The sequence below is a fragment of the Phocoena sinus genome, chromosome 14 (genome assembly GCF_008692025.1).
Source record: "Phocoena sinus isolate mPhoSin1 chromosome 14, mPhoSin1.pri, whole genome shotgun sequence".
Taxonomy (NCBI): domain Eukaryota; kingdom Metazoa; phylum Chordata; class Mammalia; order Artiodactyla; family Phocoenidae; genus Phocoena; species Phocoena sinus.
The window spans coordinates 88,199,340-88,223,953 of record NC_045776.1 but is presented as its reverse complement, the minus strand read 5'-3'; the positions used below and the strand labels follow the sequence as shown (position 1 = coordinate 88,223,953).

Below are 24,614 nucleotides of genomic sequence, written 5' to 3'. Positions count from 1 at the left end.
AGGAGAAGTAACAAGATTCAGAAGGAAATGCTGGGTCAGAGATTCTCACTTCTCTCTGCTAGACGTCAGCCCCGAAGCATGAGGTCCCAGAAGTGGCTTACAATCACAAGCAGAGAGACTGACTGGGAAGGGGATCCACCCCCTGGAAGAGCTGAGAGATGGAGCTGAGTGACATCGACTGGATGCTGGATCGAGCAGCCCGCGCGCCTTTCAGCTCATGTGATCCAACAGACTCCTCTTTTGCTTGAAACACTTTACGGGGCTTCCCTGGTGGCGCAGCGGTTAAGAATCCGCCTGCCAATGCAGGGGACACGGGTTCGAGCCCAGGTCCGGGAAGATCCCACGTGCCGCGGAGCAACTAAGCCCGTGCGCCGCAACTACTGAGCCTGCGCTCTAGAGCCCACGAGCCACAGCTACTGAGCCCGCATGCCACAACTACTGAAGCCCACACGCCCAGCGCCCGTGCGCCGCAACGAGAGAAGCCACCGCAATGAGAAGCCCGCGCACCGCAACGAAGAGTAGCCCCCGCTGGCCGCAACTAGAGAAAGCCCGCGCGCAGCAACAGAGACCCAACGCAGCCAGAAACAATAAATAAACAAAATAAAATAAAGAAATTAAAAAGAAAATTAAAAAATACAGCTTACACTGGGGTTTCTGTCACTTACAACCCCAGCAGAGGAATCCTGACTGGTACACACAGTACCTGTCTCGTGGAGCTATGAGGCTGCGACGATATTCAGGGCCAGGACCGGGGCTAGGCCAGCAAGGAAGCTGGGGTGCAAGATCTAAGGTGTCCGCTTGAATGCGGCGCCTGAATGACTCGCAGAGCGCACAGCGATCTGAATGTCGTGTTCTCGGCGTCTGCTCGAGCCCTCGCCCCGCCTGGCGTGCGGCAGGAGATCAGCAGATGTCTGCTGCCCGACTCTGAATTTCAGACACAGCTACACCAGGATGCTTTCGGCGTGGAGTCACCCGGCCCGCGCTCGGGCCGCCCAGTCGCCTGCTGGTCTCTTGCCCAATCTGGACGTTGCGTGTCTCCCATTCGCTCTCCAAAGCCCGACCGGGGATTCTGCCCCCTGTGTGCGTCTATGCCCACAGGACTAGCTTCGTAACGTCGAGCCGACCCCTGCGAGCTGGAGGCACCATCTTCTTCCTCCTCCCTCAACCACCTGCGCCTACTGACTAGCCTCAAAGCTGTTGACCTGGACTGGAGCCCGCGGGACCCATGCAGCTCCTGCAACCGTCCCCCTTCGCACACCGCAACCGGCTCCGCACACAGGGTCCTTATACGTGTCCCTAAAAAAGAGCAGGTCCCCAGGAGCACACAGAACTGTTCCTGGAATTGTCAATATGAGATGTTTAAAAAAATATCGCTGTAAAGATTTAAAACCCCAGCCCTGCCTTCATGGAAAGACCCTGCAAGAGGGTCTTTGCAACAGAAGGTCACCGAGGACCCGGGTCTGTGGCGAAACAGAGGCATGGATTCCTCGTGTCTGAATATCACCGAGGTTGGAATCTTGAGGGGCTGCTGGAAGCTCAGAGAACATGGCTGATTTTCTGTCTGATTGCTCTTCTCTGGGAAAGTGTCACTGGTGCAAGCCCAGAACGAGAAGACACACACAGAATAAGTCACACACATTAAAAAAAAAAAAAAAAAGACACTGAAAAGAAAGCAGCACGTTACTTCAGTGTTTCTCAACCACTGTTTTCCTCCTCACCCCCTCAAGAGTCTTATGAGACATTTTTGTCCTAACACCCTGCCGTTAAGCCACCAACACCCCGCCCATCCCGTGAGATTTTAGTGCCACAGAGATACAGCAAATCTGCTTACGTACATAAAACATGCTCTATACAACTCTGCGGAGTCACAACCACTGTAATAGCTCAGACTCCTTGCCCCCAAAACCAATCTTCACCCCACAGAGGTGCTATCACCCCCACTGAAAATGCATGGGGTTCAGCCCCTGCCGTGGAAACCTAAGACTGGCTTGATGTCACCAGGGACCAAACCAGACCCAAAGACAGAAGGATGTGGTCCCCGGTGACACAGAGGCCAGCTCGCTCGCAGACGATGGGGCTTCCCAGGTGGACGACCTCTCTGCCCGCGATTCCAGGGAGCTGAGATGTTCTGCGCTCACCCTTGCCAAGACCTCACAGCCCACGCTTCCCTCCGCAGGACTCCGTGCACTCATCACGTACGTAATTCCAGCAAGCAAGCTAGAAGTCACTTTTCTAGCAAAAATTAGGACTCCAATATCAGCCAACAATAAAATCACAACCCTGGGCATAAAACTCTAAAAAGACAGCATCATTTGTCACACACCCCTCCTCCCCCTCCGTGTACGTTTTCTAATAGTTCCCGCTGTCAGCTGTCCTCTCCCACTGGGAGGCAAGCTCCATGAGGGCCGCGTTCTTACCCATTCTGTTCATTGCTCTCCCAGCTCCCAGAGCCGTGCCTGACACGCGGTACGTTTTCAATTAACACGTGTTGAATGAATGAATCTTCTCACAGGCAGACAACGTGGAACATATTGGAAAAAATAGAAAACACATGGAGGACCTTCTCTCAACAGACAGAATGCAAATCCAGAGTGGATTCCTGGATTCCACCCCGGGAACACGTGGATTCAGCCAGATGTAGTCTGGGAAACACCGCCTTTGAGCGCAGGAATCGATACCAGACTCACCAAATCACGGTAAGGCTGACGGCCTACACTGCATCCTCAGGAGCATTTTTAATCCAGGAAAGTGCGATTTCCCAATATGGACGGGTTTACACGGATGCTCTCCAGTGACTCACTTCTCGTGCAGCCAGTGAGGCCCTGCCTCCTGGCTGGGTTCGCCCTGCGGAGAGGCCCCGCTGGGGGTCCGGGGTCGCCGGGCCAGGAGGAGCCCACCGCTTTCGACACGACCCACCCAAGTCGACAACGACGAGACACCAGAAGAACTAAGAAATTACTGTTTACTTTTGAGATGCGATAACGGCGGGAGTTTACTCTGTAGTTTTTAAAGAGTCTTTATCTTTTAAAAATAGAGACTAAATATTTACAGATGAAACTACATGATGTCAGAGATTGCCTCCAAATAACTGGTGAGGCCGGGTGTACAGAGGAAGCCCAAACGGCTGTGGATTGTCCTGGTCATAACCCGGTGATGACCGTCTCTCTGTTTTTACAGATGTTCAAAATTTTTCATAATAAAAAGAGGGGGGTTTTTTTTGTTTTTTTTTTTTTACCACTTCATTTAATCTCTCTGGTACCTCCAGCTGTACTAAGAGTTTTGCTTTGGTTTCATAAATCTGACCCAGGTTTGATTTTTTTGTTTTTAACCTATTTTCTAGGGAGCAGTAACACTTGGAGGTTGGATTATCTGTCACTTTGGAGCCGATCATACCAGGGCTTGGGGGTCTTTTCGGGTTGGAAAACCAGCTCATTCTAGATGCAAGGAGGGAATGGGGCAAAGGAGACAGCCAGGGGGCGGGGGCCGCAGCGTTATGGCCCGTTCCCTCCTCTGCACAGAGCCCTGCCCCACGCTGCCTCATCCAGGCCCCATGCCCTCTGCTTTGGGTGCGTTCAGCCAACGGGACCACCAGTAGGAAATCAGAGGCGTCAGAGAGGAGAGTGAGGCCCACACAGGGCTGTCCCCGTGGGGCCACCCCAACTTGGCCCCAGCCCACCGAAGGGCCCGGTACCCATCTGGTCCCCGCACGCACCCCTCCATCTTTGCACAGGGAACTGTGTTCTCCTGCCGCCTTCAGCCCAGGGCCGTAGCAGCACGCCCCACCTCCTTGTTCCGAGAACTTTCCTGTTACTGTACTCTATCCTTTTTAGTGGGGAGCCCACCCCGACCATGGCCTTGCAAACGGCCCCTCCATTTAACTTCCCCCAAGTTACCCATCTGGCCCCTATGGGGGACCCAACTGACAGCCCAAAGTCCAGCCCTGCAGCCTCACCTATTTCGGCACATTTGAGCCACGACCCCTCTGTGGGTCATCTCTGCCTTCAATTAAGCCCAGAGAGGATGGAAGATTCCAGGATCTCAGGGGCAGATCTGGGAACTCTGAAATCTTCAAGCAAAACACCCAAGCGTGTGGAGAGATGAGCTCTGGTCCTCAAGCAAGAGAAGTTAGCACACATGGGATAAGAAAAGGGGCCTCAGGAAGAGACTACTCCGAGTACAAGGGGCCCACAGTTAAACCAAGTTGTATAGGGAAGCTGAAAAAAAAAATTTTAACTGCAAATATTCCCTAGTAAATGAACTACTTTTCTAATGAGTTCCCACTCAAACATGGTGCCCTGCTCGCTCTGGGGTCTATCCTCATCCATCCCGTCAGAGCTGTGTCCTCGCTGACCATTGGGGAGCAGCAATGAGACGCTGAAAACACCAAGCAAAGGAAACCTGAACCTCATGAAAGATGCTGCCCCTGGTGACAGGGGTGAGAGCGCCGGAGGGACTTGGGAGAATTCTCGAGTGGACGTGAGGCCTCTGGCCAACGGACAACCAAAGAGAAGAGCGCCCACCAGGATGGTGGACGTGAGCTCCGTGGTACTCAGGTTGCTGAGTAGCCGAGTTCTCCGTGTCCAGAAGTAGTTCAGCGGGGTCTCTCAAGAGAGAACGGCAAGAACCGGAATTTCCCTAAACCGGGACCCTCCTCTCCAAACTCTGCATTGCATTGCAAGAAAATTGCAAGAAAATTTGCTAGAAACAGTGCACCTAGATTCCCACCTCCTACCGTTCTGCCACATTTGCTTTAACTGGCATCTCACACTCTAGACACACACACACACACACACACACACACACACACACACACACACACGCCTTGTTGCTGAACCATCGGAAGGTACATCACGACACTCCACCTCTACGTTCTTTAACAGGGACCTTCTAAAAACAAAGACCGCCTTCTACATAATCACCATCCCATCATCACGATCAGAAATCTGACATGGCTTCGACCATAACCTGGTGCCTGGTCCACCGTCCAATGTCCCCAGCGTCCCCACGGTCTCCTTCAGAGTGAGGCTTCTTTCCCGTCAAGGAAACGACAGCATCCCTTTAGTCACCGTATCCCCTCAGTCCCCTCTGATCCGGAACAGTCCCCGCTCTTGTTACTGCTTTTACTGCGTGCATGTTTCACAGTCCAGACCAAAGTTTTGCAAAATGTCCCTTGACTTTCCTCGTGGGGAGCGTCGGACCGAGCGTCTGGGGGCAGGATGACCCTTCCCACTGCTTCACATCAGGGGACGCAGGACGTCAGCCTGTCCCGATGTCGGTGACACCGAGCGTGACCCCGTTGGCTGAGGTGGTGCTGACGGTGTCTCCGCTCTTGGGGACCTTCTCACGAGGTGGTTAACGGGTCCCCTGAGGGGTGACGGGGAATAACCCTGGGCCCTCACAACCCTTCACCCGCTGGTGTCTGCCCCGAGGAGGTTTGCCCGATCGATGGCTACACCGAGGGCCGCCACATGGCGATCGTGACCCTGCCGGTCCTTCCGCCTGGACTGCTCAGCGTTACTCTACAAAGGAGAAGTGCAGACATTTAAGCCAAGTCAAGCCCCACAGAACGCGTCCTTCTGAAGCACGTGTGAGTCCATCACTGAGATGCTGAAACCCAGAGGCACGAGTCCCAGCCCTGCCCCTGCTGCTGCAGCCGCGGAGTGCCGTACCCTCCGGGTCCCGGGTCTGTCTGTGGGGGCGAAGCAGGTGACTCTGCTCCCTGCTCAGCTCCGACGGCTCTTTGGAAGGAAACGGCAGTCCCAGCTGCTGGCCTGGCAACTGGGAATCAGCAAGAACCCAACGCTCCTTATCACTACGGGGCCAGGGGCCGCGGGCCGCGGAGGAGCCCCCGAGTCCAGGCGCCCGCAGAGGCCAGCAAAGCCCCCACCCAGGACCTGTGGACGGTTAGGCGTTGCCTTGGGCAGCCAGCACATGGGCCCGAGTGGTCTACCCAGGGCGGGGGGGATGGACAGCCCATCCTGCCCCGACCCCCTCCTCGTGCTTTAAACTCACGCGCTGACGCCCCTCCCCAGGGGGTTAAAGGACACTCTGATTCCACTGCATCCTTTCGATCTCACAAAAAACCGAACACGTGTGTAGACGATGATGCACGAAACTGAAACGGAATGAAGTCAGCTGCGCGGGTGAGTGGGGACACTAGAGCGCCAACAGTGCCATCGTACAGATCTGCTTCTAATCCTGTGTGGGATTTGATAATCATCTCAGAGGCGGAGGATGGGAGAACATCCAACCGCCTCAGGAGGCGATAAGGGAAGTGCTTACGTATCATGTGCCAGGGCTTTACTGAAACCATTAACTCAGTGCTCACGGAGACCCTCAGAAATCGGGATGTCCGTCCTCCCTCTCAGAAAGGAGCATGAGAGCAAAGAGACCACCAGCTGGTGAGGGCAGCCGGCGGCAAGAAGAAAGCCGGGAGCCTGGCTCCCAAATCCAAGAGTGAACCACAGCACGACTGTTTGGTATCACCCCTGTGCTGCCCTGTGCTACGGGAGCAAGCACAACAGGGACCACACTTGGAGAGCTGCTGGGGTGATTTTTTTTTTTTTTTTTTTTTTTGAGGTTAATGTTGACAGTAAGACATCTTTGCATCAAGTGTTGGCTTTAGGGCTAAAGGTTCAACACCTGAGAAATACACCGTCATCATTGCAAAATCATTCTGTTTCTGACTTGAAGAAAATGAGCACTTACAGTCTCTGCTGACAAGAGTTCAGAGGTCAATGGTGTTAAGGCCAATGGGTAGAGGGCTGCGAGGAGGGGGATATTCTCTGCCTGTGCGGGTCTCCAAGCCCACGATTTGCAGGGGGTATAAGAGTTGATCGCGGCGCCCCGGGTCCTGAGGTTCCCAGGAGTCCTGCTGGGTACCCCTGGGCAGTGAGGATGGTGGAGGGAAGGGAAGGCTGGAGCCCTTGGGACGGAAGGAACCACACCCAGCGGCCAAGCTTCAAGCTTACACTTCGACTCTCCACAGCAGCTCAGAGTCAGCCCCAGCCCCGTCCACTGCTGCCAGCGCTGATGTAACTGTCCACCGGGGCTGTGCAAACCACAGGCACTGCCTAGTCTTATAAATAAAGTTTTATCAGCACACACCACTCCATGTCTTTATGTATTGTCTGGGGCTGCCTTCCCACAGCTCTGCTGCAACAGAGACACTATGGCAGGTAAAGCCGAAAATATTAACCACCTGGCCCTTTATGCAAAAGCTTGCCAACACCCAGATAGAGCGATGGTTCCGGTCACATTAAATCAAAGTGCCTGCTGCCCTCTGCAACCCTCGATCCTGCCTTCCTTCCCTTTCCTGAGGATGACGGGTACCGAGAACATGGTACAGACGCCGTCCTCCCCACGTCCCTACCCCGGCCCGCGGCAGGGCTCGGCCATCCCCAGAAATACACGTTCATGGATTTCACTGAACAGTCCGTTTCAGTCGGAACCTCCAGCAGTGAGAGTTGTAAATAAGTATTGATAAATTGGGGCCAAGGATGGATCCACTATTCACTCATAATCTCAGGTTTGGGGAAATTTCCCCCAAACATTCAAGAAGGCCTGTTTCCGAGGAAAGCGTGTGGCATCTTCCCTTGTGACTTTCCTGAAGAAGTCTGGAAAGCACACCCGGAGTGCCAGGTCCCCTTTCTGTAGTTATAAGGCTCCCCCAGGCAACCAGGCCCAGAACCGGGCTTTCTTCCAGGTCTGCAGCTAAACCACGACTGTTTGCTCCCTTCCCCCGCCCTCCTCCAGGGTTTTGTACAATGAGCTGGTCCCTCACATCAGGAGGGAGAGGAGCCTGTCTGAGACACACATGATATCAGGGCTCGGGTATCTGTATCATTAGAAGGTATTTATCATTTCTTGTTTATCTGTAGGCGGTAAAAATAGCTGCCTACTTTTCCATCACACAAGCCTCCAAACACCGGCAGCAGAGCCAGTGTCTGAAACCCGCCCCCGCAACGCCTTCCCATCAGCAGAGACAGCGAACTTGCAGGAACGCCTGTCCTCATACCATCAGCTTTCCCAGGCTCTGTCCCGGCGGGGGAGGGCAGCGGGGCCTCGGGGCCAGGGGTGGAGGCCCTGTGCGGCTCCCTCTGAGATGCACGGCTCTCTCTCCAGCACCTTTTCGGAGCGCCCCCCTCCCCGGCTCTGGGCCCGGCACCGCGCCAGACGTGTGGGAACAGAGATGGACCAGCCCCTGCCTGCTGCCCTCCGCGGAGCCCCTGTCTGGGGCGGATCTGTGCCCAACAAAACTGGCTTCACCTTCCAAACACTAACTGCAGAGAGGGGTCCCTTGGGCTCATACCTCGTTGGCCCTTTCTCGGCACCGGTCCTGGGCTCTGCCTCCCTGCCCGCTCCCAGGGACCCCATGAAAGGGAGGAGTGGAGCCCAGCCCTAACCTCTCCTAAGGGAACCAGCCCCTGCCCGTGGTCGGAGTAGGGCTGACCCACCCTCCCAAGCCCCAGTGGGTCATGTGAGCAGACCTGGCCAACGAGAGTGCAGGGGCTGGGGGCCCGGATGGTCATGTGACCCAAGTGGGCCAATCACAGCCCTCTCTGGATTTTGAATGAAACTGACTTTTCATTGCTGAAAGAGACTCGCTTTCCTTCTTGAGATCTCAGGACCCCAACCCACGTGGGCCTGAAGCTACCCGGAGCCAGCCATGCCTCTATGGACGGGCCTGCCTAGAAATGAGCTGACACAGAGGAGAGCAGAGGCAGGGGACATAGAGACCAGGTCAAAGAAGCATCCTCTGGGTCCCTGGATCCAGCCGTGCCTGAACCCGACTGACTCCTGCCCTTCTTAGTCACATGAGCCCTCAGTTCCCTGACCTTCGGCCTAAGCTGATATAGCCAATACAGTCTTGACTGATATAGGCATGTGCTACTGGCTTCCCATTCCACAGAAGTGGAAACTGAGGTTGAGAGACCACTTGACTTGTCCAAGGTCACACAGTTCCAGGTGGAACCGATATGGCCACTCAGCCTATGCTCCTGACCACTGCACTGTCAGCCTACACCCCAGGGCTTCCTGAACCCCCACTGTAGGAGTCCCTGCGTCTTCCTCCTTTGCCCTAACAGTGAAGCACCAGGAATCAGCGTCACAAGTTCTCTGATACAATACTGCACGTGTCAGTGATGGTGAGGAGGTGCGGGTGTCACGGCCGTCAGCCAGCCAGCAAACAAGCACCCCCTTTCCCGCTCCGTGCTGTGTGGCCCCCAGAGACTCACTTGGTGCTGGCCGGCTGGATGCTGCTCAGGTCACGGTGCACCGAGCGGTAGAGAAGGCCCACGATGGTGGTCCAGGCTGGGGAAAGAGCAGATGGCCAGACACCTGTCAGCATCCCAGGTGACAAGCAGGACAGACACAGAGCTCCCCGCCAAACCCACTCGTCCAGCAACACACAGCACAGACCTCACACCCAGAAACCCGGCAGCTCCTCGGGGGGCGAGGGGAGGGACACTCAGGGGCAGAACTGGCCACAAGGACAGAATGTGAGTAGAGACCCCCCTCCACTCTTCAACTGTGAATCCAACCGTGGCAATCGCTCCCTACGCTGCCCGGGGCAGTCAGCTCTGGACACACGGACGCTGCAGCTCCCGGGGAGCCAGACACCATGAGCTTCCGAAGGCAGAGCCCCCATCGAGCTGTGGACGGCAGCGCCAGGCGACAGCGCTGCAGTCGTGAGCGCATCTCAGTGGCTGTCTGCATCTGGAGTATTTACAGCAACGCCAGCGCTCGAGAGAGGCAGGATTTACAGTCACCCAGACGTCCGTCACGCCTTCGGCTGGGTCCCACCTCTCTGTGATATTCCATCTTGGAAACAAGAATCATCTATTCTGTTACCTCCATGCACAAGCTTAACAGGAGGCCGGGAGGAGCAGCTGCAAGCTGACCTCCAAGCTCTTCGGGATGTTGGCTGAGTGCGTTAAGATTTCAGGGACGTAGTTAATAATTCACGTAACACTTACCGTGTGCCAGGTACTGGTATAAGCTTTGCTCTTTTAATTCTCACCACAATATACTGCAGGAGGTACTAAGACTGTCCCCTATCACAGATGAGGAAACTGAGGCCGGGCAGGTTCAATAACTTGCCCAGTAAGTGTGTGGCTGACCCAGGATTCAAGCCCAGGAGTTCCATCCACAGAGTCGGTGCTTGTGACGAATAAGCTCTACCGGCAAGTGTGAGAAGCTTCCGGACGTACAGACCGTGACGCTGCGGTCCTGCCGACTCTGAGACACTGAGGATTTCTAACAGATCGCGCAGCCGTGTGAGATGAAAAGATCCCACGTGCAGTCGGTTGGCCTTGGCATGTCCCTGGACCCCCCAATTTCTGTAGTTCACCCTGAGTGCGGGGGGACAGTCCCCTGACAGCAGGATACCCCGACATCCCTGAGCACCTTTCACACAGGCAAACTAGAGGGTACAGGGAGCAGAGGTTGGCTCCCAAGGGCTGGGGAGTGAGGACCCCGTGCTGGGGACGGGACACCATGGCCCTGCACCCCGCAGCCCGGCCCCCAGTCCTGAAGGCAGAACCCGGAAAGCGCATGGCCTCCGGCCAGACTGTCAGGAACTGAGAATCCACGACTCCCCAGACCGCCCGAGGCCCCTGGGACGGAGGGACACGCCTACAGAGGCACAGTCACTTTTCAAGGGGCAGACGGGACAGTCATGGCAGCAAAAATGGACAGAGCCACCCGGGCCCCCGACGGTGCTCCAGGGCCAGAGAGAGTAATCGGGGTCCCCTCGGGGCTGGTTCCTCACGGGCCTTGACTTGGACCCACCCAGGAGGAGGACACCGGGCCCCCCAGCAGGGAGGGGAGGTGGCCACATCAGTTCACATTCCGCTAAGAATCGCCCAGCGAGCCCGCCTGGAATGCAGATTCCCAGCCCCTCCTCCCCCCTCCCAGTGCATCAGGCTGCAGCAGACTCGGAGTCGAGTCGGCGCTGTGACGACATCTCAAGAGCGCCTGATGACACACTGTGTTCCCACAGGCACACAGAGGAGGCCTGGGGGCAGCCCCTCTGCCAGCTGACAGCCACAGGGCTGAGTCCCTCCCTGAGGGTGCTGGGGTGCAGGTCCCCCCAGCTGTGCTCACCTTGGCTGTGGAAAGCCTCGTGGGGGATCTCGATGTAGTTCTGCCCCTGGGCCGGGAAGCGGTAGTGGGAGGAATTCATGGTCTTGGGGAGCAGTTTGGCCATGGAAAAGTCTAGAACAAGCCAGAGAGAGGAAGCTGCAGTCAGTCAACTCCAGGGCAGGAAACTGGGTTGTAAAACCCCACCTTCTGTTGTTTTGTTTTGTTTTTTAACAGAACGAGCTCTCTTGGGGAGCGTAATTACCTTTAGGAAACGAGAACCTAAAAAATAAGAGTGTCCAGGGCAGTAATTGCGGCCATGTGGCCGACCCATCCATCTACCACTGCTGGTGGGGGGTTCTCCCAGCCTGCGGTGACCCCTGTGCCCTCAGCGCAGCCCCTCAGCTCACGACGCCTCGGGTACTGACTGCGTCCCGTCCTGCGGGGAGACGCCTGTGCTGAGGGGCCCCTCCTCCACGCCAGGGACCCCGCGAGACGCAGGAAAATGACACACTCATCTAAGCGAGGCAAACTCATCATCCCATGGACGGACCTGTCTTGGCCGACAAACTCCCATTAAAATGAACCCAAGTGGGTGAATTAAGCTTACTTTCCAGAGAGTGGCTCTGGCGGTAAAGTATTAGGGTACCACGCTCCCTAGACACAGACCCTGAAAACAGAAGGGCTGCGACGTCGGCCCGTAGGGGACCCCGTGCCTGTTGTCTTGGAAAAGCCTCCAGCTAACCCCGGGAAACCTGCTACCCCACGGACACTCCAGGGGCTGCCGCTGCTCGCCTCCTGTTCTGAACTGAGACAGTCGTCACCCGAGACGAATCTGGCCCCCAAGTCAGCATGCAAGGCTCCTGTGGTCCTGTGTGCACATCCCAGCTGAGCACGGCTGCCCCGACCTAACTCTGTCTTCCCCCAACATATCATTGTGCATCAGGCAGGTAGTTTAGGACAGCGGAGAGGTGCATCTCCAGTGACGGTGTGTGAGGTTTGTGCGTCCCTGGGCGCATGCAAGAAAACGCAGGACTGGAGCGGAATTCAACAGGCGGGTGGCATCCCCTGCACCCCGCTCCCCTCCCGCCGCACAGCCGGTCCCCGCCCGCACCCACGCTGCCGAGCTACCTGCCACGGATGAGGAACCCGTGATGGCAACCTGGGGCTCGCTGGCCTGCAGGTTGAAGGATATGTGGCCCATGACGGTGTCCACGGTGTCGATCAAGCCCAGCACCACGGCACCGTCCTGCAAATGGCACGACACGAAGGAAGGAGACGTCAATACGGGGCTCGCTCAGCACGTGCACCCGACGGAGGCAGCAAACGCACCAACGCACAAGATCAAGTTCATGCTCACTGTCAACGTTCCCGCAAAGGAGGACGCCCAGCATCTGCTGAGCAACGTGGCGGGCCAGGCCCTGCCCTCACGACGACCAGACAGAGAGGAGAGACAGTCACGCCGCTACCCCGCTTCACAGGCGCGGAGGGGACCACTGAGGTCACCCAGCCCAGCCGAGCTCGCAGAATGTGGACACCGGCTGAGGTTGACCCCGGTCACCCAGACCGTCAGCTCCAAGGCTTCCACGCTCAAACACAGACTGACCAGACCTGGTCCCCGCTCCACTCTGAACTCACTGGGGACCTTGACAGGTCTCTGACCGGCCCCCCCAACTCCATCCCCTTCTGTTTCACGAGGAGGGGGGTCACTGCTCCCAAGTACCCTCCAGGATGAAGACACCAGCACTTGTGTCCTAGTCTCTGTGAAGGGGAGGAGGCTTCGGACGTGCCGGCACCTCAAGCCTGGACGTGCCTGGGGTGTCCCTTCCCCTCCAAGGGCCTCTCTCTCCACTCTGAGTCCCCAGGGCCGAGATGACCCCAGTGGATCCCCAAGAAGGCAGGGGTCCCTCGTGGTGGCCCCGTATCTCTGCAGCCAGCTCGGATCAGACTGACTCTCCCTCATCCTCAGACACACGTCTAGCAGGGCAGGGGCGTCTCAGTTCCCTGGGAACGCGGTGTGTGACTCTCTGCCATCACACCCCTTCTCTCCTTCCCGCCTTTCTGAAAAAGCATCCGTCTGTTGCTAAGCGTCCCAGGCGTTCTCTCAGAAACACATGCTCCACGAGAGTCTAACGAGCTGGAAACAGAACACTGAGGCCAATTTTAGACATTTTCTTTCAGGCCTGTGGCCTGATTTCGATCGGCCAAGTGCAGTTAAGCACATGAAAATCTGTGTTTCTGGCATGCAGAGCTGTTGGGTAGTGGCTGATTCATACCTTCCCTTTAATGCACTATAGAGCCAGCCTGAGTCTGAATAGTTTCATGATTATTCATAGCTTGTGGCAGCGCATTAAGACAAGGCTCATTTAAGATGATGCAGAAAATACGTCTGCTCAGGCCCTCCACTGGCCATCCTCTGGGTGTCTCCCAGGCAGCAGCCCTGCACACATCGTCCCCCCGGAAATCATGAACTCTGGAGTGCTGTGCCTTTTAAAACAGAATGTGTTTCTAGGTAAGATTATGTCAGTCTTAAGTTCATGACCGTCTTTCTCTACCTTTGCCAATGGGAAGCCCGATCTCGTTCCATCTGAAACTGTTCAAATAAAAAGTTCATCAGATGTAAACCCTGGAGCCACCTCATTCATAACGAGAGAAGGTGAGGTCGGTCTGCTTCAAACTGGCAAACATCTTTTAAACTTTACAGGAGTTCAGGAGAGGGAGCGCTTTAAGTAACAGTGTGGTCCCAGCCCTTCCAGGCAAGGCAGTTGGGAGTCTTCCTCTCCCTTCTCCACCCCTGCCGGGCAACCTGGAGGTCACATTTTTCAGACAGCAGCATCAGAAAATGGACAGAGCCAGGATCCCCGGGTCACTGGGTGGAGAAGAGCTGACCCACGTCAGACCTGACACGAGTGAGAAGTAAATGTCCACTGTGCTGAGCCGCTGAGATGTAGGGCCTATTTGTTACTGCAGCTAGCCTAGCCTAGCCTGACTGATAGAGCATCGCAGGAGATACTTAGTATCACTGGGAAATGTCCTTGCCATAATTAAAGAAGAACAGGTAAATTCAGATATACAGCACATGTGTAGACTATATATGCATATAAGAGAATTGAAAACTAGATCTGAAGGGATATATACAAGAGTGTTAATAATCATTCTCTCTCAGCCTGAGGATTTCAGGTGATTTTTATTTTATATATATTTTTATGATCTGCATTTTCTAACTTTTCCACAACAGATTCACATGTTTTATTTCTTAAATAAGTAAAATCAAGAAAGTTACTTTCGAAAAGAAAAGAAAAGGTATTCCACTCTCCTAGTTCTTTAGTGTACAGAGGAAAGGAGAGGCTGCTTTGATATTTACTCTTATAATCATGAAGTGTATATTGTCACATGTTCTACTTTTTTCATTTAATCTAGTGATCTTTAAACATCAAACGTGTTTTATTATCATTCAAGAACAGTGTGATGGTAAAAAAGAGGTTTTTAAAATGATAAACAAGCATACATTCCTCATGCAGAAATCCAACTGTTTTCCTGTTCAGTGTTGACAACAGGACCGTGGTACTGATGCTCATAGAACTGATCCATAGAGAAGACAGAGCATTGCAAATCAGTCGTATATCCAGTCAAAATTAGCTCTGATATCCCAGAGATGCGTCATTTCTCTTACAGATGTGAATAGGGCCATACTTATGCCACTTCCAGAAAGACAAAAAGGTGCCCCTTTTGAAGATCTCAATGTTCTTTTCTCTTACCTCTGACACAGCAGTCCAACTGGGCAAAAAGAGAACCTCTCCCACGGTCTTTAAGAAGGTCTAAAGGAAGACAAGATGACACTGCTTAGCATGTATCCTTAAGCCTCAAAATTATAAGACCTTTGATTTTCCCATCTCTGTCAAGCACGGGCTGGGTTTGTATTTACACAGTAGTAAACCAAAATACCTCCCGTTAGTGGATCTGGTTATGTTGTACAAAGCCCTTTTATAGATGTTATAGATGTTATCTTATTTGCTCCTGGTGACAGTCCTTTAGTCAGTGACGAACATTTAGACGTTAGATGTGTGTCCACAGCTTAGTTACGGCAGCAGCCCTAAGTACAGTACCTGGAAGATATAACCGGCCCTCGGTAAAAGCCTGTTGAACAAACGAATGAATGAATGAACAAATCATGGCCTGCTCCGTGTGTTTTTCTTGGCATGAGAAGCCAAGCTGACATAAAAACCCACTTGTTTAATTGGAAATGACCCCTCCATAAGCAGAAGTTACTCGGGGTCCCTTGGACAAATCACCTTAAAACCATGTTTGGTTTGGCTATTGTTCTAAAAAAATGAAAGTAGCTTGTAACATCTTCAAATCGGGAGATTTAAATGAAACTATGTGAATTTCCTCCTTCTTGTGAAAAAAGCAGAAGCTTGGACAATTCTTATCCCATAGTCCCACATGGCCACCATCGACCAAAACTGAACAGCAGCTGACCCCTTAGGTAGTTGTGCATTCTCCAGCTCACCCCAGTCCTCACCACTCCCTATTGCCTTCCACCTAATCTGTTTCACTCATTTACATTACTCATGTAGGTTTTTAACAGTGCGTCTCCTACTACAGACACCAGAAGCAAACTCAGAGCCTGATCTAAACCTCCTATATTTCCACAGAACTGCCTTCTCCAAAATGCCACATCCGTCCTCACACTTTCAGACGCTAAATATTTAGAGAACACATCATCAAAGCTCCTCACTCTTTCATTTATCTTTATTTGATAAATACTTATAAGACCCTAAAGTGCAATGCCTTAAAATTTAAAGACGAAATTTAAAAACTAAACATGAAAAAAGCAATCATGATCCCTGCCCTCGTTGGGCTTGAGGCCTAGAGGGCAGAGTTTATAATCTAGAGCAGGGGTCAGCACTTTTCTTTAAGAGGATCACCTAGTAAAATTTTTAGGCTTTACACGCCATACAGTTCTGTCACAAACACTCAGTTCTGCCACTGTAGTGCAAAATTAGTGACAGACAATCCATAACTAAACGAGCGCGTTACAATAAAACTTTATTTACAAAAACAGGCAGTGGGCTAGATTTGGCCCAAGGGCTATAGTTTGCTGAGTCCTGATCTACAGCAGTTCAGCTGAATAGAAATATAACGCAATCCACAGTCTTATTTTAAATTTTCTAATAGCCATATTTTAAAAAGTGAAAACAGGTGAAATTACTTTTTAATAATACATTTGACTTAGCCCAATATATCTAAAATATCACTTCAACATGCAATCAATATAAAAATCATCAATTTGATAATTTACATTCTTCTGTTATACTAAATTTTAGAGATCCAGTGTGTATTTTAGACCCTGATTTGAACTGATCACAGTTCAACTGCTCGAGAGCCATGTGTGGCTAATGGTCTCCTTATTACCCAGCACAAGAACTGACTTCTTGTCGCTTTCCTGTTCTGCTAGTGGTGAGAAGCCAGGGCATTATGGAAAATTGGACACGGATGCCAAAGATTTTTATTTCTCATCCAATCAGAGATGGGTGGAGTCTGGGGTAAATCTCCAGGATTCCTCTCCAGGACACCCAGAGTCAGGTATCTCAACACGGGCCCCCATCAGAGGTCTCAAGCTGATGGCCCACAGGCTGAATCTGCCTCATGAATGTCTTTTATTTGGTTTGTACACAACTGCTTTTAAATTTCAGTTAGCTGTCCACTTTTTTTTTAATTGGATGATTTTCCACTTCAAAATCAGGTACGGAGTTTTGCTTGCAAAATCAGAAAGGGTTACCCTCAAGGTTAAAGTCAGGGGACTCGAGCAGCTCGATGCCACTCCCTGTGGGTGGGCACCTTCCAGTTTGCCACGGTCTCTACTCCTCCCTATTGTCTATCTGACCCAATCATCCATTTACTTTATTTGTCTGGCCCCTGCATGCATTTGAGTTTGGGACCTCTGACAGTGTCCAGTATAACTGAGGGGAAAAGGGGAGTCGAAAGGAAAGAGGAAACCACCAAGCTTCAAAAGAAACTGTTTCCTATGCAGACCTGCCTTGAATTCTACGTTCCCACGTAGACGCCTCTTCAAGACTATGGAGGGGCCGGACCCTCCCGTTCACCCCTCCGGGCAGTCGGCTCCCTCTGGGCATCCTCACACCCAGCCCCAGAGCTCACGAGCAGAGCCCGGAAGTGCTTCCTGTGGGGAGCCCGGAAGTGCTCAGAGTGCTGCCTTGGCCCCGCCCATGCTGCCATATGATTGGCTGAGCTACCAAGCCAGGCCTGCTGCCCTTGGCTAGTGATTGGTCTAGGTGCAGTCATGTGATGGATCTTTGCAGGGGGAACCATGGGAAAGAATTTCGTCCCCTATAAAGAAGGAGGAGCCCCCCCGCCCCCGACCTTGCTTTCCCTCCTGGTGGTTGTTAGTGAGGTGCGGTGTTTGGAACCGTTCCAGCCCCTTGGAAATAGAGCAGAACGCCAAGAGAATTGTCCTTCTGCTACCCAAATCCCTGCTGTGAATGAAGACTGAAGTAGTCAAACCTGGAGTGAAGCAATTAGATGCCCCTATTGTTTTTAAAATAGTAATATGACTGTTTATTTGCAGCCAGAACCATTCTAGGAGAGGGACTTGGGTCATCAAATTATCCCCATAACACAGACTGGGAAACTGAGGCTTGAAGAAGTTAAAAAGTTGCCCAAGGACATAGAGCTGGGGGTCAAGCCCAGGCTTGCCTGACTCCAGTGTCACTGAGCTCCTGCAGCTCGGGACAGCCCCTCACAGCACTTTTCAGACTCCATGGTGCATCTTCACCCTCTCAGCCCTGAGCCTCTCGGAAGCAGGAAGTGGTTCTTGGTCGTCCCAGATCCTCAGAACCTAGCATGTTCTATGAATGAATGAACGAAATCTGAGACGTCTAACTCTTGCTTCTGTCGCCTGGGCAGGAAGGCTATGGCGTTCAGGACCCACCCTGCGTTTCAGGATGTCTTTGTTTACAGAACACATGCTTTCAGGTACTTCTCTGGATCTGTCTTCAGCAAGGAAACCAGTAAGAATTAAGAACTCTTAAAAAGCACTCGCCAAGTGCCAGACACATACTATGCACATAGGAACCCTTTTAGTCCCCAGTGAGGTGAGTACTATTATCTCCCCATATCTCAGACGAGCAAAGTGAGGCAGAGAGATGTTACATAACGCGACCAAGAGTGCACCGTAAGTAACCGGCAGAGACGTTCAACCCAGCAGTCAGACCGTATACATCCTGCTCTTAACACTTATGCTGCACTTTTGAAGTGAAACGGTCTCAAGCATCCCTTCTGTCTGCACAGCAACCAGGAGCCCTGTGCTGAGATCGAAGTTATCAAGCCCCCAAGAGCCCAGCATCCTCCTCTACCTTGACCTAGAAAGATTTTGAGAATGAAAGGAGAAAACACCTTGGTTCCAATGCCATACGTGGTGCATTCCCTAAGTGCTTTACGGAACTTTGGGAATTCCCACTGAGATACAAGTCACGGTGTTGGGGTCACACTATGGCCCCACGGCTAAACCTGCCGAAGACCCAACTCCACCTTCTACCTGTTGCCAAGGGAGGCGGCAGAGTTTAGAACGGGAGTTGCAAACCCAAATGCCTACAGGGGCCAGGTGGATGGAGAGAGGGGCCAGGCTGGCTGGGCACTGGGAAAACGAGATGAGGAGTCGAGTCTCATCTGCAAGAGATTCCACTGAGCTGTGCAGAGCTGGCTGGAGTAGCCACGCCGTCGGGTTGAAATCCAGACTTTACATAAAGTTTCTGATTTTTTCAGCACTGCGTAGGTCAAACAAGGCACAGCTGTGGGCCGTGGTCTGGCCCACAAAATCAAATAGCTTTACCTTGGTGAGATTTAATGCTGTTTCCTCTGAGAGGGATTTATTGGGTAAGCTGAGGGACATATTTTGAAGGTAATTCAGAACAATTCCAGGACTCTGGAAGTTTCTTCTCTCCTCTGTCAAGTTGGTTATGATGGGATGGTAGACATCAATGGGCACCTAAAAGGAATCAGCGACGTGAGTTCCTTTAAGAGCTAAAGCCAAGATTTGTACAGGAGTTCAGCGTGTCCTCCGGGCCTCCTGCTTCTCACACCACAGTAATCATGGTAATAGCACCTACTATCTACCAGGCAGGCACTCCTGTGACTACTTCACGAATAGCATTAACATCTCATCCTTTCAGCAGCCTCATGAAATACGCACGCATTTGATAGATGATACTAAGCGTGGAGAGGCTTACGCAGAAATAAGTACGAGAACTGGGATTTGAACCCAAGCACGTGGTCCTAGAGTCTGTTCACTCGCTATTTCATTAAAGTTCCCACGGAAGGGAAGTCGATTGATCACGAATTAATTCCAGAGGGGAACACTTTCTAAACGTATTGATCCTGTCCTCAAACATCAGAAGAAAATGGCACAGAGAAGCCAGGTGTCAAGGCCGGCTCCTCTCTCTTCCCAGCTCATGGTGCCAAGTGCACCAGAAAACAGTCGGGGGTGGTGGTGGGGGTCCCTGGGAAGTCTTGGTGACTCCGTGTAGGCACCGGAGGCTACAGGCCACACAGGAAGCAGGTCTTCCATTTAGTCACTCCGAGCGTTGAGATTGAGTGCCAGTGTTGGCTTCCCCTACATTTATTATTTCCTCCCAGACATTCGTTATACTGCCAGTAAGACAGGACCAGACTGTGAAATGGGATTCCCACTCTCCTGGCATATAGTCCAAGCAGCGAAAAGACATCACCAAGATGGGGAGGTGGGGACAACATTAAATGCATCTGCTCACCATGGTGTTTGCTGTGGCTGTCGTGAGGAAGCTGGGTGGCGTTGAGGACAACAAAACATGCTTTCCTGGAAAAAAATCAATCATGCTTCATTAAGGGCTAAGCCATGGTCACCTCCTTCACCCTCAGGAAGGCCTGTCCTTATTCAAAACTCTCCCAGCTTCAGAGACAAACTAAGAAGAGTCTGAGAATGTTTTGAGTAGCAGTGTCGCCGGAAAGATAAAGGCCTAATAAATCGGCCAAATGGGTAGACTGTATGGATTTTCCCAGGTCAAATTATTTTTCCATTTTATAGTCTAGACTGCTCGGGAATAGTCTTTAGGCAAGTCGTCATATAAAAAGATGACTTTACACATGCTTTTACTGATTTCAAATACATAAAGAAGCAAAAGAAATGGATTTCCATTGCATCTGGACTACTTAGAGATAAAACACAGAGGGCTGTGAATCACTGGGCTGGGACAAACAGGAGGCCTCACCACCTCCCCTCCCAGTGAGGTGACACTGGCGTGGACCCCATCCAGTGGTGGGGAGACCGTCTTCCTGAGCCCCTCCCATCCCAAGGATTCTATTCAAGACCCCTTTTGGTCCATTATGAATGATTATAATAATGAAGACATCCAACTCCTTCTAATTTTAGTATTCCCCAATGAAAACACAGACTTAACCAGATACTCTACTTCATTTCTGGAAATCCCTCAAGTTGCTTTGGGTGGCCTGAGGGAATAACCCCACCACCCATCTCTGGTTCCAGGAGTAAATGACCCCGTGGGTGGAGGTGGGTAGCCGGTGAGAGGGTAAGGTGTGACCCTGCTCTGGGGATCAGAGCCCCGAACACTCTGTTCTCCAAGTTGGAGTGACATCCATTCCTTGGATGTCAAGGAGTCCCCTCAAATTCACATTTAACTCATGTGAGTCCGTAAGAGAAAGTGAAGGACAATAAAACTCAGCCCAGCGGCCCTGTCCATCCTCATAACTGATGACCACGTGAGACCAGGATGAGAAACGAGAGTCGGCCGCGTCCTAAGTCAGTCTCGGTTCCCAGCTGGCTCTTGTTACAAGAGCATCTGACTGTGTCAAAGAAACACACTTTCAAACCATGGGACTCTGAACATAGCCTTCTGCTTCCTTGGCTTCTCTACAGAAGGAACGGCCAACCATCGCGGGGCTGGGGGGACACCTGAGCAGGGGCAGAGCTGATCGACACTCTACCTTTGTGTGAATTAGAAAAGAAGAGGCCACGTCGGCTGGACCGACCCATCAGAAAATGGCACTGCTCTAGCTAACAGGTTAGAAGAGGGGCCCCCTCCAGACAGGTCACCCAGGGAAACGCCCCCTTTGGGTACCTGCAGCCCTAGCTCACAGCTTCCTGTGCAGACAGATCTTTATGCGAAGGAAGGCAGAGTCCAAAACAGAGATTCCTAGTGACGTCATATGAGACACGAAAGGTCACATATGGTTCCATTTATATGGGATGTCCAGAATAGGTAAATCCATAGAGACAGAAAGTAGATCAGTGGCTGCCGGGAGCTGGGGAAGGAGGACAGGGGGACTGACTGCGCACTGGTGCTGGGTCCCTTTGGGGGTGATGGTTGCACAACATGTGGACATAGTAAGTACCACTGAGCTGTACACTGTAAAATGGTGACATTCACGTTTTATGAATTTTACCTCCGTTTTTTAAATTAGTGACTTTCCAAGTCCCACAGTTCATCGTGGTTGACTGAGGACCTGAACCCAGGTCCAGCTGTCCCCCGGGTTCCTGATCTGAACCACCGCTCTGTGCTAAGCAGGAAGGGGGCGTCCTGGGGGGCGCGCCGAGGGCCCGTGGTGGGTGAGTCTGGCACGCGGGAGGCACGTGGTAGACATCTGTGGATCAAAGGCCCTAATGGACCTGGAACATCTGTCACGAACACCTGGAAAACTCCCTGGTGACGGCAGGAGAATATGCATCCCAGCGTGTTTCTGGGAAATTGTGGATTCCTCCATCTCAGAGAGCAGGGGCTCTAGAAGACCCACCGTATTTGTGAGGCCGATCAGGACACATCTCAGCCTTCAGCGCTGACGGCCGCGTCAGGAGAGGGAGGAGAAGAAAAATGCTGGGAAGGGGAGGTGGCCACGAAGCCCGCCCCCTCCCCAGGAGCTAACGTCACAGCCGGCCCGCAGCCCCTCCCCTCTCACTGACCAATGGCAGCTGTGAAGTACATGGCGATCTCGTCCGGCGTCAGGGCCCGTTCCCAGATGATGAACTCGTCAAAAGCGCCGTTCTCGTAGCGCTTGGGCTGGCGCTCGTCCGACCCGATCACGAGGTTGACATTGGGCTCCCCGTAGGCATGAGACACTTTTCCACTTGGGTCTGAGGTGGTCAGCGTCCCGTTGACGTAGACTTTGAGGCCCTCCTTGGACTTCCATGTAAATAGGACATGAGTCCAGTAGGGGCCTGGGAAAGAGCAGAGACACCCTTCTCACGATGTGGGTCGAGCTCTCCATGCAGTCAGTGGTCATTCTAGTTTTAAGCACATTTCTCTTTCTCATGATGATGGGTCAGTGCTACCGTTGGCTGAGTCCTCATATAGGTCATAATCCACATCTCACTTCCCTCAGTCCTTAGGAGCACAGCAAACCCCAGACGCCGTTCAAAGAGACCCTTTGCCATTTTAAATTAAATGAAGTAATAACCAATGGTCATAACTTGTTCAAAAATATTTTGTTAATCCAGCCTAGGCCAGCACAGGGCAGGTCAATGAGACCTATCTGAGGACCTGATTCAGCCCAAAGGCCACTGAAACCCACCTCTGCCCTGACCTCAAGCAGGTGATAGCAACCAATATGGCAGCACCGAGGGAGAACAGACCACTCCTGGCTCCGTCGGGATCCTCTATCAGGAGCCTTGGTGATGACCCGTCTCTCTGTCATGAGAACCACGTTCACCAACAGGAAGAAAGTTCACTGGACTTTGATGGCAGCTTGCCCCACGAAGGGCCACACCTCGTGTGCAGGTGTGTGCTCAGACGCCCTCAGGGACTTGCTGCTGGAAGACGCCCCTTATAGGAAGCCTATGACCCGAGCCGGGCCGTCATCTTAAATCACCCAGCAGCTACCCCGGGGTTCTCGCTCGGGACTGTGCGACTTTCTAACCGCGAGTCTCCAGAGAGCGCTTGGATCCGAGACAGGGCCAAAGTATCACTGCCCTGGAGCGTGAAAATCCCTTCAATGAACAAATAAAGAGCACACTGCCAGGCAGAAATGTTTACACCTCTCCCCACTCCTCTGGGTGGGGAAACAGTCAGGATTCAGCAGATCTGACCTTAAAACATGTTCAAGATAAACGACTGGGTGCCTGATACTGTGTCAGCCCCAAGGGGCACGGAGGTCAGACTCTTACGGAAGAGACCGATAGCAGGTGGAAGGTGATAAGAGCCATGAACAGGGGCAGGACAGGCAGGTCTGAACAGGTAGAGGACGCAGAGACAAGCTCTGGCCTCGGGGATCAGAGAGGGCAAACACGCAAGATTCTCTCAAACTCCGTGTGCACCGAATTTGCCCCTTTTCCGGGGGTGGAGGTACGAGCTTGGTCCCAGCTCACAGCAGCGGTAGAATCGAGCAAACGTGTCCGGTGCTCACGGGGCCCGTCTCCTGTGGGCTCCTCGTGTGTTAGCTCATTCCGCTCTCACAGTCACCCTATGACCCGATACTGTCGTTGTGCTCACGTTACAGATGAGCGCACTGTGGCACAGAGCAGGCAAGTAAGGCGCCCGGGTGCGCACAGCTGGCAGAGGGGTGCGGGGCGGGATTGACCCAGGCTGCGTGGCTCCAGGGTCCAGGGTTTTTTAACAACTGAGACACGCAGCCTCCTTTAAATGGTCCGAAAATGAATTCTCCTTGCCTGTGTCAGAGATGTCATTTCCTCCTGAAGGAGATCGTTCTAGACTCTCACTTTGCCCTCCACCTCCGCGATTCCCTTCTCAGTCTCCAGTCTGGACTGGGCAGCCCGTCCACGCTACCTCGAGACATTCTGAGTCCCCCATCACCTCTCCCCATCTCAGTTCCCACTCCAGACCTCCGGCCTCCCCCAGCTTCCTGGCCCACACCTCTGACCTCATGCCCGGCCAGCGGCAGATCACACTGAGCCCCGGGGGAAACAGGAATCGTCAGAGAGGACCGGACCACGTGGCCTCCCAACACCCACCTACGCACTCAGCCACATCTGCACACGCCCAGTCCCCACACTGGTCCAGACCATCCCTCCTGAATCCCAGGCCCTCGCTGGCCCGGTGCCCACACGCCTCCCCTCCGCCAGCTTTCTTTCCCCTAATCGTCAGCCCCTCTTTTCCAAAACCTTTTTCACGGCGAAGTCTAAACATCTGCAAGTCTACAGCACTAAAAAGAAGGAGGGGTAGAAGGAGGAAGGGGAAGGACAGGAAAAGAAGGAGAAACAATAACCACTCCGCATGCAATATTCCATTTAATTTCCCCCGAGCTGTGAGGTAAGTATCATTAATGCCTTCACTAGGGAAGCTGAGGCTCGGGGCACTAAGTAACATGGTGCGGCGACCCAGTCATCCCGTGGTCAGGGGGAGCACAGGCGTCCGCCCGAAGGACCCCGCCCCTCATCTGCCGTGCAGACATCTCCACAGAGGATGTCATCTCACCCTTTCCAGCAAGTCCTCCCAAGCAGCCCCTGAGAGGACGGGGCTCAACCGCCCGCAGGCCAGGGGACCGACAGCGGAGCGTCTGGCCTCCAT

At 52.9% G+C, this 24,614-nt stretch overlaps 1 protein-coding gene across 5 annotated transcripts in view; it reads right to left on the bottom strand.

Moving 5' to 3' along the window:
* Positions 1–24,614, bottom strand: part of ADGRD1 (adhesion G protein-coupled receptor D1) — a 144,070-nt gene that overhangs the window by 91,523 nt on the left and 27,933 nt on the right. For all 5 annotated transcript variants that reach the window (XR_004345475.1, XM_032603319.1, XM_032603320.1 and 2 more), the window contains exons 7-13: positions 22,055–22,309; positions 19,872–19,936; positions 18,935–19,090; positions 14,841–14,900; positions 12,214–12,331; positions 11,107–11,217; positions 9,237–9,312 (exon numbers count right to left, since the gene is read on the bottom strand). Coding sequence is in view for 4 of the 5 variants with exons in the window: in XM_032603319.1 (XP_032459210.1) it covers positions 9,237–9,312; positions 11,107–11,217; positions 12,214–12,331; positions 14,841–14,900; positions 18,935–19,090; positions 19,872–19,936; positions 22,055–22,309 (841 nt within the window). In the remaining variant the exon portion in view is untranslated. The remainder of the gene's footprint in view (positions 1–9,236; positions 9,313–11,106; positions 11,218–12,213; positions 12,332–14,840; positions 14,901–18,934; positions 19,091–19,871; positions 19,937–22,054; positions 22,310–24,614) is intronic.